We start from the raw sequence: 11,032 nt of genomic DNA on the forward strand, positions 1-11,032 counted from the left end.
TCCTCCCCGCAGAGTCGGGCTCAGCAGGATCGGACCCAGACCCAGAGCAGGGCGCCCATGGCTGGATATTCTGGAAGCAGAGCTGAGTGGACACGTCATCCCAGAATCCCTTCCCCCCACCCATCCCCAGGGTTCAAGGGCTTCGACTCATGCAATTTGAGATCATGGGGGGATTTGAGACCATGACTCCTCCCTGAGCAGTAAGTTCGTTTCTGTTTTGCAAGGAGTGATTTATTTTGAGACGAGGTGGCACACGTCCATGCCTCCCGCAGCCAAATCTGGAAGAAACGTGTAATAACAGGGCCTCAGACCTTCTTGGAAAGGGGCTTCACACAGCTCACAAAGGCAGTGACCTCTCCAGGGTGGGCTCCTTGCAGCCCCCAGGTCTAGTGGGGCTGCTAGGTGTGCCGTGTTCCCAGGGTGATAAAACGGGGACCTGGTGCTGGTAAGGGGCCCCCACAAAGTCAGCCAGCCAGGCGGTCACGCTGGGGTATCTCTGGGGTCATGCTGTCGAGCTGGGCATGGCCTCTGGGGGTCAAATCATGTTTTGTCCGACTGTTTCCAAGGCTTAGCAGCAAGTGGAAAAGTGTTCTCGAACAGTGGCTGGAAGAGACGCAGAGAAGGGATGAGAGCCGCTGCTGGGGGCAGGACAGAGGTCACGGCCTGTGTCAGCTCCCCTCCCCCAGACACCAGAAAGATGCCGGGTTCCCTAAGACTGAATCCTCAACTTGCTGCCAGTCTCTCTGGGCACCCTCTCATTCTGCTCGACACATCCCTCTCCATCATGCCTGTGTCACAGACGAGGAAACTGAGGCATGGGGAGTTGAAGGCATAGGCCCAAGGGCACATGTGGTGGATCGAGAATTTGAGCCCAGTTCTGTCCGGCGGCTGCTCCCAGACGCGCCGCACACTGGCCCTCATGCCCTGCTCTACCCCGTCGCCCTCCCCCCACCTCCGTGCACCCCCGAGGGAGGCCCACTGCCCGAGGTGGGTCAGATACACTCCAGGGACCGTTCCTGTCATCGGCAGGTAATAGGCATGTTGGCACCAATCCACCAAGGGCCCAAGATCTTGCCGGAGGACTCGCGCCAGAATGTTCTGGAATCTGAAACCTGATGTTTGCCTTTCGAGGACATTCTGGGGGAAATCGGCTGCTTTCAAGGGCTTCTGTTCACTGTGTGCAGACGTGTGGGGCCTTCATGGGGTGGGGCAGGCACCCGGGTTTCCGGGCAGAGGCTTCGGTCCTTGGCGCCCAGAGGCATGCACCTCGCCTGAGAGCAGGGCCTGCGCCTTCCCGGGGGACCCCTCAGGTGCCAGCCTGGCCACCGACCCCAGCGGCCCCGCCCGGACCTGGGTACTCTGCCTCATACCCCCACCCCTGAACCCCCCCACCCACTCCCTTCATAATACATGTCGCAGGCTGATTTCCGGGTTCACCTGTGTGGTCTCTGAGCAGAGGGGGGGCCCTAGGAGCAGGAACCCCAGTTGTCCACGGGTCAGCCCCCGCTCAGTACCTGGTGCAGCACCGATATCCCCGAACGGCTGCTGAGGGACTGAGTGCCCGGCGCGGGCCTGTCTCGGAGTTGGCACCTGACCATATTGTGTGACCGAGGGAGGGACTGAGGGACAGGCTTCAGGGGGCAGCGGGGGACTCGTCTGCGGTCCATGGAGGCACGGACACCAGGCACGGAAAGGGAGGTTGTCACCTAGTCTAGACTTTGGGTTTAGGTCTGGATGGCATGGAAACTTCGGGCTACACGGCCAGTTCTCGTGTGCACGTCTACTTTGACACCATAAGGGGATTTTAAATTCTCGCCCTGGGTAAAGCCCTTGCCGCCGTCCCCCCGTGGCAGCCATGGGGAGCGCAGCCGCGGAGGACACCCGCGCCCCGAGCCGCCCCCGTTGGCCACCGCTCCGCGACCCACCTGCCCCACTGCCTCATGGGAAGCGCCGCAGGAGTCCTCTTCCCGGCTCGGCCACGTTCTTGGAGTCGCCCTCTGCAAAGAGAGAGGGGCCATCAGGACAGGCGTGTCTTCTGTGGCTCACCCGCCACCCCCAGACGGAGTCCAGATACCCGGCTCCCTGTCCCTGTCCCTTCTTCTCCCCAAACAAGGTCCCCAAACCCAGCCTGCAGCCTCTCCCCTGCTCACCACGCCCACAGCCCCCACCCCCTCCAGTGTGGTCTGGCTCCGCCTCCATTCACGGTCCTTGCTTCCACCCTCAGGATTCTCACACACGCTGGGCCTCTGCCCGCGAGCTCTTATTCTCTAGGCTGAGCTTAAATGTCCCCTCCCCAGGAAGCCTTCCCTGATATCCTAGTCTAAGGTATCGTTTTCATAGTGTCCTCTGTGTGACCTCAGTCACCTGATCACTATTATTACTAAATAACTACTGGGGTTTGTATTGATTTACTGCTTGACTTTAGCTGCTCGAGGGGGAGGGCTGGGTCTGTCACGTGACAAATGTGGCCCCGCCCTCCAGCCCCGCATGAGGAGCGGTGCTTGAAATCCATCGCGGCTGTAAATTCTTAACAAAGAAATGACGGGTGGAGGGGAGGGCGGGTGGATGAAGGAAGGAAGGACGGAAAGATGGACAGAGGAATCGAATTTTGGATAGACCGATGCGTGGATAGATGGAAGGAAGGGAGGAGGGGAGGGTGGATGGATGAGTGGATAGATGGATGGATGAAGGATGGATGGAATGATGGGTAGATGGAAGACTGGAAGCTGGATGGATGGATCAGTGACAGATCAGATACAAGAATAGTGTCAGCCATATTTCCAGTTCCCCGAGTGAAAGCAGGAAGGACTGAAGCTTACCCAGGAAGGACTGAAGCTTACCCAGACCCAAGCTGTAACATTTAACAAAAGCCATTTTTCTTCCACGAGCCCCTCGTTGGCTCCCACCCCCTCTGCTCCCCACCAGGCAACAGGGCTTCTATGCTATTTTCCAATCCTAGTTCTCAGTTTGTCCCCCGTGAGACATCCCTAAACGGCTGCCTCAGTCCCCGGCTGCAGCCTAGAATGGCCCTTGCCCATGTCCGGTGCCCCCCGCCCCCAGAGGGCTGCTCAGGATGGAGGAGAGATTTTTCACGCCAGAAGCATCTTGGCATCCCACCGCCTCACGTCCCCGGACACCTGATGGCACACGAGCCACTGAGAACAGTATGGGCACTTCCCTTCCCAGCAGCTCCCGACTGCGGCTCTCCAAACAGTCAGTGGGGTTCTGGTCTCTTCTGCACCCAAGAAACCCTCGCTGCCCCCCTGTAGTGCCCTCTGACAAGGAGAAATGGTTTGGCTCCTACCTGGGTATTCCTTGTAAAATCTGTGTTGTAGGAGTCGCCCATCTGGAAAACAAGCGAGAGAGTGAAACTCCCTGCAGTGAGCTCTCGCGGCCAAAACTAGTTCCCTAAGAATAGGAAGGAGTTCCTGTGTCTCCGCTCTCGTTCCCTCCCGGGTGCGCATGGAGTCTCCAGACGCCGCGTGACGGCCAACGGCACAGCTGACGGAGTGCAGGAGCAGACGCGAGTCTAACTCTCCGCTCCTCGCTCACAAATCAGCGAGAACCGCAGAAATGTGAACTGAGGCCCGTCTTCTCCTGGGGTGTGTGTTGGAAAGTACAGTGACTTCTATTTTTAATTTATTTACTTTTTACATTTAATGTTTTTGATTTTCTTTTTGTTTTATTTATTTTTGAGAGAGAGAGAGAGACAGCGTGAGCAGGGGAGGGTCAGAGAGAGAGGGAGACACAGAACCTGAAGACAGGGTCCAGGCTCTGAGTTAGCTATCAGCACAGAGCCTGATGTGGGGCTCAAACCCACGAACCGTGAGATCATGACCTGAGCCAAAGCCAGACGCTCAACTGACTGAGTCACCCAGGCACCCCAATTTAATGTTTATATTTGAGAGTGAGAGAGAGAGAAAGAGACAGAGACAGCAAGAGCAGGGGAGGGGCAGAGAGAGAGAGAGACACACACAGAGTCTGAAGCAGGCTCCAGACTCCAAGCTGTCAGCACAGAGCCCAACGTGGGGCTGAAACTCACAAATTGTGAGATCGTGACCTGAGCCGAAGTCGGACACTCATCCAGCTGAGCTGTCCAAGTGCCCCCAAGTACAGTGACTTTGAAAGGAAATGTTATTTCTGTTTAATGCGCAACTAGTTTATCAGCACTGTTTGTAAATGAATTACCACAAATCTTTCTAATATGTTGGCTTTAGTTTCTAATGTGGCAATCATCCGTGGTCACGCAAGGGAGAGCTCTTTGGGGTCCCCAAGGTTTTTTGAGTTATAAGGGGGTCCCGAGACCAAAAAGTTTGGGAACCACTGTTAACAGATGAACCGGAAGCAGAAGTCCAACATACTATTCAGCAAGGGTCATTACGAGATGAGCAATTCACGTGGGGGGTTCGTGGTGTTTTGAGTCCGTTCAGAGGAGACCTGAACGTCTCTACCGCCCGTGACAGAGTAACCTGAGCGGCTGTCTTCATTCCACTGCTTCGCTAATCCTCTCTGAGCCTCAGTTTCCTCACCTGGAAATGGGCATGAAATTGGCACCTCTTAAAACTATTGTGGGGGTTAAAACAAATAATTCCCTTTAGCCCTAGATAGGCAAATAATAGGAGGAACCACACAAAACTGCCAATTTTGTACGTAAACAGTGGTCGAGGGGCTCCTGGGAGGCTCAGTCAGTTCAGCATCAGATTCTTGATTTCAGCTCAGATCATGATCCCAGGGTCGTGGGATCGAGCCCCACCTCAGGCCCTGTGCAGAGCGTGGAGCCTGCTTGGGATCCTCTCTCTCCCTCTCTCTCTCTCTCTCTGCTCTTCCCCCTCCTCCAAAATAAAATAATTTTTAAATTATTATTTAATGTTTATATTTGAGAGAGAGAGGTGAAGCATGGGGAGAAGCATAGAGAGAAGGAGACACAGAATCGGAAGCAGGCTCCAGGCTCCGAGCTATCAGCACAGAGCCCGACGCGGGACTTGAACTCACAAACCATGAGCTCATGACCTGAGCCGAAGTTGGATGCTCAACTGACTGAGCCCCCCAGGTGCTCCTGAAATAAAATAATTTCTAAAAGTGCTTGACTCGGGAACATCAGACATCTCGAATTAGTAAGGATTCACACTGGTGATGATCACGGACCCGCCGCCCCTCCGTCCTGTCACTGCGGGGAAACATTTGTGCCGCAGAGGTCTGGCCAGGTCCTGCAGAAGTTTCTCTGGATCCTCCACAAAGCGCATTTATGTGCTGGGAACTGACGTACTGTTATAGGCCTGTTACGTCTCCATTTTAAAGATGGCACCTCATGATCTCACAGTTCGGGGGTTCAAGCCCCGCATCGGGCTCTGTGCTGACAGCTCAGAGCCCGTTTTGGATTCTGTGTCTCCCTTTCTCTTTGCCCCTCCTCTGCTCATGCTGTCTCTCTCTGTCTCAAAAATAAACATTAAAAATAAATTAAAGATTGCATTTACGCAATTGCTTGACATTTTGTTTCCTTCTGTTTTGTGGCCATCCTAAAAAGCACCTGGGTGTTGAGGGCCAGCGTGACATTTGTTACAGGCCGAGAGGACCCCTCCACACCCTCGGGCTGAGAGCTTATCGGTGGGACCAAAACAGTTTTCTGAAGCAGATGGCAGGGTTTTTCCAGGGTGGCGTCGATGACGCGTCCCTGTGTGTGCCTGCTCCCTGGGGACAGCGCTGGCCCGCGGCGCCGCAGGGAGGCGAGAGGTACGTGGGGAGCCGGACACCCTCCTCACACCTTCATGTCCTTTTTGCAAACTGGATTCCCCGGCTCAAGGCTGCAGGATTTTCTGCTCTTCTCACGAAGCACCGGCCAGGTCGCCTCGCCAGGGGCAAGCCTGGGGGGCAGAGGGCGCTCGGCCTCTGAGTGACCGCCAGCCCGTCCCAGAGAAATGCGTGGGTCCCCAGACCCTGCTCTCCGCATTCACCTTGCCTGCCTGCGTCCAAGTCCAGGTGCCTCTTCAGAAAGACGTGATCCCCTCAGATGTCGGGTTCCGGGCCGATGGACTGTAAACCCCGGAGGGTCAGGGGCTCGCCCTAGAGCTGGCTCTCGGAGACGCACCTCGTCGAGGTGGGCATGAGATGGGCGACTGACTCTCAAACAGTGCCCCTCCCCGAAATAAACAGGTGGATTGATATGGGGAGACAGCGGGGGCCTGGGGAGGGAAGGGGGGGGCACGAGCAGCTGTGACCGCGTTGGGTCATGGGGATGGAGCGCTCAAGGCACTATTTCCCTGAGGTCTAAAATTATTTCAAATATGTAGCTTAAAAAGACAAAACTTAAATAAAAGGCTGCTTTCGGGTTGCCCTGGGGCACAGTGCTCCACTCCCCGCCCCCCGAGGCTCGTGCTCGAAGGGACCTTGTTGGAGATCAAGACGCTGCCAAGCTCCTGTGTAATTACTAACAATTATTGCTAAGTGACAGCCCCCTCGGAACAAGGCTAAGAGGAACCTCATTGGCATTTCTGTCTGGAAGGTTCCGCTCATCCGCAGGGGAGGGGAGAACACCCACACAGGCGCACGCACCCCGCACGGGCTCTGCGGCCCACGGACAGGCCCAGCACGCCCCTCTGCTCCTTATTAGCCGCGGACAGTGTAGACAAGTTTCCCGCCTCAAGTTCTTCCTCTTCCCTGAGACAGGCGACAGGGCGTGGGGTAGCCTAAGTATTATCAGCCCATTTTACAGATGAGGAAAATGAAGCCCAAATAGGTGAGGCTGTCTGGCTGGAGAGCGCGCTCGTAACCCCGAGCAGCAGGTGGAATGTCAGAGAAACCGCAAAGCTGCCTACTTGGTTCAATCCTTTTATGGGAAAAATGGTTGGAAGCCCAGCAACCCAGGCCTCTCGAGATGGCTCTGCCTTCTCGCAATCACGGCACCTGCGGAAGGAGGAAGCCAACCGCAGAGCACTCAGCGCGCCCCTGGAAGCACTTGAGGGAAATGCCTTCTCGAATCAGGAGGGGAAACGCTCTGGCAGATCCGTGCCGTGCTGGGTTCTGTTCTCACTGCGGACCGAGGCGCTCCCTTTGGCTCTCGGGTCGGAGATGCAGAGGGGCGGGCCGGGCCGCTGAGGCTGTGCGCCCAGAGGCCCAGCGGGCTCATCGGTGATCTGGCCACCCCACATCTGCCCGAAATGCCCGATTCTCTTGCCACAGGTTTCTCCCAAGTCCTGTCGACCTTCTGCCGTGCCCAAGGCTCAGGGGGCTTCCGGCAGGTGTCCCGCGGTCCCTGCCCTGCGGCCCGGGCTCTCCTTGGGAAAATCATGCAAACTACATCCATGCTCTTCGTGCTCTTCCCTGATCGATTTACTCGTTCCTAGTCACCTCCAGGGACAAAATGAGTGAAGTCACACTCAATGGTTCTGGCAGGGACTGCCGGAAGTCAAGGGTTCTCAGACCATTTTAAAAAATAGATATACAGATGGGTATAAAATACCTGACATTTACTGACCACCTATTATTTCTTGGCTCTGCTCTGAGGGCTTTGCAAGTAGGATTTAAAGGAATTCCCCTGACAGCCCAGAGTGGCCCCATTGTACAGATGAGAACACTGAGGCTCAGAGATTGGAAGCACCTGGTCCCAGCTAGGAGGTGGCAGGGCTCGGAGGCCTGTGTCCCAAGCAGGGTGGGAAGGTGGAAGACCCAGAAGAAGCAGGGAGGTAGGACGGGAGGAGCTCTGCGCCAGGCCTGGGGGGCCCTGGTGGTTTTCTCTGGGACAGGCCTCCCAGGAGGGGCGTCACAGGGAGGAGGGGCCAGGAGCGGGGCTGGGGGCGGGGCACACTCACCGGTCTGCTGGCGCTGCTTGACACACTGCCCGCGGTTGGGGATGCCCGCGGCCACGTCCCCCGGGTTCAGGATGTGGCAGTCGTAGCCCGTGGGGCACAGGAGGGGCTCGGCCCCGTCCTCAGTGGTGCTGCAGGCCTCGGCTGTGGGGTGACACAGGCCGCGTGCTGGGTGCGAGCAGCGGGTCGTCTGCCCGCGATCCCAGGCTGTGCCCTGCGTCTCGCTCACGGTAACATGTGCATGGGCACACACATATGCACACACGCACACACACACACATATACACACGTGCGCGTGCATGCACACATATGCACACACTCATGCGCACATATGCACACACACATGCATACACACGCACATATGCACACGCACACCAACGCACAGTCCAAAGTTGCGTGGTGTGCGTCATGACACACATACACACAAGTTCACCTACCCCCGTGCTCACACTTCACACAAAAAGGCCTGACACACATGCACACACTCACACATGCACACACGTGCACACACACAAACTCTGCGCCTGGACACGCAGATCCTGATGCACGCATGTGCACACTCACCTCTACAGCCACAGCTGCACACACGCGTTCATACACAAATCCGGACACACCCGTGGCTCTTAACACACACATGCACGCTCACGCCTGCAGTCACACACGCCTGCAGGCACACAGACGCACGGACATCCGGACACAGTGCGAGAACAGCCCACAGGGGCCGCACCGCCTCATGGACAGTCTCGCACACACGTGTGTGCAATCACAGGCGTAGCCGCACACACACGTGCACACACACGTGCACACACGGGCACACCCTCCAGTTCTCCGACCCCCGGCCTGCCTGCTCCCCACCCCCCGGAGAAGTCTTCAGCACCAGGGAGCAGCGGACCCCTTAGTATGATTTTAGGGATCGGAAAGCCACCCACAGCCCCCTCTCAAGTCTCCACCCAGGGAGGGGGCCCCCATTCCTAGGGAAGGTCAACCCCTATACTGTCCTGTGGATTCAGAGCCGTGGCCAAGCCCCAGCCACCACCCTTCTGTGGTGGGTGTGGAGGACTGAGTGTCTGAGGTACTGGAGGGCAGGGTGCAGAGGACTGAGTATCTGAGGTGCTGGAGGGCAGGGTGCTAAGGACTAAGTATCTTGAGGTATTGGAGGGCAAAGTGCAGAGGACTGAGTATCTGAGGTATTAGAGGGCAGGATGCTGAGGACTGAGTATCTGAGGTACTGGAGGGCAGGGTGCTGAGGACTGAGTATCTGAGGTGCTGGAGGGCAGGCTGCTGAGGACTGAGTATCTGAGGTGCTGGAGGGCAGGGTGCTGAAGACTGAGTATCTGAGGTGCTGGAGGGCAGGCAGCCTGCTGCAGCAGAGAGCCTAAGAAGGGGGATCCTGACTCTGGTGCTGGGTCGGGCTTCACCCCGTAAGTACCTTGCAGCACCTCCTCCGGGCCATCCAGGAGCCAGCCGTTGCCACCAAGCCACCGAGGTTTCGGCTGCACTAGCCAGTCTAAAACTAGCAAAGTGATACATGGTTAGACGGAGCCCCCTGCCTCGGGCAGCTAGAAACGCCCCAGCTCCCGGAAATGGGGGTGCCTACATCTCATGATGTGACCCAGAGGCTCCCTGCCACACATTTGCCCAGTCCTTTCAGGAAAAGCACTTTGAGGTTCTTTGAGGCACCGGGGCCAAGCAGGAAACTACATTTCCCAGCCTTCTTGCAGCAAGGTGTGGCACATGACTGAGATCGGCCAATGGGGCGTAAGCAGAGGTGATGACACAACTTTCTGTTCTTGCCCAAGCTTCTGTGCCTGTTTGCGCCCCTCCCTCCTCCTGCAGCCTGGGAGCCTCCTTGACCATGAAGAGCAAAAGATGGCAGGAACCTGGGTCCCCGGACGACTGGACTGGAGCCACCTACCTGCCACGGACCACCCACCTCCTCTGGCCTTTTAACCAAGGTGGGAGCAAACAGGTTGGGCTCCTGGGTTCATGGAGCAGCTTAGCAGCTTAGCCTGCTCTGTGACCAACACAGTTTTAACGGGAAGAGCAGCCCAGCAGCGGGCTGTAAAGGGTTCGAAACCCCACAGCTGGGTGGAGAGTCCTCCAGGGAGCAGGAAGGTAACACAGGTAAGAAAAGGCAGCCGGATAGGACCACGGCCGACGTGGGGAGTCCCTGCCTCGATGGGTCAGCTGCTGGTCGTTATGAGCAATGAACACCCGGACCGCTCTGCCAGGCCAGGGAGACCCCCTCATTCCTTGATTCACGGGTTCTTTTCATTTTCACTGAGTATTTTTCCGGTGCCCATGGACTAGGTTAGCTGGTGGGCACACGGCAGTGAATGAAACGGACCAAACACCGCCTTATGCGGGGGACCATCAAGGGGGGACAGTCAATGAGTGAATAAAACGCAATGTTCCAGGCTGTGCTATAAAGAAAAATTAAGCAGGGAAAGGAGGGTGAGGAATGGCTGGAGGACGACTCGCCATTTACGGGGGGAAATCGTCCCTGAAAACGTGATCGCCGCTGGACAAAGATCGGAAGGAGCTGTGTGGGTGCCTCGTGGAAGGACGTTCCAGGCAGTGAGGGACTCCCAGGCGTGGGCCCAGATGTGGGAGTAAGGGCCCCACATCCCCGCACTCGGGGCCTGAGGCGGTGGGCTCTCCTCCACAGTCGGAAGACTGGATTGAAACCCCAGCTCTGCCTGCTGTGTGATCTTGAGCAAGCAACTCAGCTTCTCTGAGCTTCAGTGTCTTCCACTGTGCAAATAGGGCTGATAACAGTCTCTCTACCTCAGGGCTGTGTGAGTGTTAAATGAGATGATGTATGGAAAGGCTATGAGAAATGCCATGAACAGTTGTACAGTGTGTGCACTGCTCAAAAGCACCTGGCAGAGGTGGCAAGTCACAGTCCAAAGGAAGGGGCATCTTCTTTGACTTATCCACACAGAGGCAAGTACCGTCCTGTGCTTCTTCCACCAGGAGGGGGTGCCAAATTCTCTTTTTTAAAATAAGGGGCCCTGGAGGGGCTCTGCTGGCCCTGAGCCCCAGGCAGGAGGCAGTACTCAAACAGGGTAGATTGTAATCATAATTAAGGGTGATGAGTCCCTTGTCATAGCCGTGACCTCACCCCAAAGAAAACAAAGCGTGGTCATTCTTGCTTGGGCCTTGGGAGGAGGGGCTGGCGGGGGCGGTCCCCGCAGGCTGCTGTTATTGAAAGTCCCAGTCTCAGCCCC

The 11,032-nt window shown here is 56.7% G+C and overlaps 1 protein-coding gene across 1 annotated transcript in view; it reads right to left on the bottom strand.

The window, feature by feature from the left end:
• Window positions 1–201: 201 nt before the first annotated feature.
• WFDC1 (WAP four-disulfide core domain 1) overlaps window positions 202–11,032 on the bottom strand; it is a 23,007-nt gene continuing 12,176 nt past the window's right edge. The window contains exons 3-8 of the mRNA XM_029926140.1: window positions 9,962–10,026; window positions 9,232–9,315; window positions 7,806–7,946; window positions 3,305–3,346; window positions 1,926–1,997; window positions 202–603 (exon numbers count right to left, since the gene is read on the bottom strand). Coding sequence (XP_029782000.1) covers window positions 1,939–1,997; window positions 3,305–3,346; window positions 7,806–7,946; window positions 9,232–9,315; window positions 9,962–10,026 — 391 coding nt within the window. The 3' untranslated portion in view covers window positions 202–603; window positions 1,926–1,938. The remainder of the gene's footprint in view (window positions 604–1,925; window positions 1,998–3,304; window positions 3,347–7,805; window positions 7,947–9,231; window positions 9,316–9,961; window positions 10,027–11,032) is intronic.

This window comes from Suricata suricatta, chromosome 16 (genome assembly GCF_006229205.1).
Source record: "Suricata suricatta isolate VVHF042 chromosome 16, meerkat_22Aug2017_6uvM2_HiC, whole genome shotgun sequence".
NCBI classification, from domain to species: domain Eukaryota; kingdom Metazoa; phylum Chordata; class Mammalia; order Carnivora; family Herpestidae; genus Suricata; species Suricata suricatta.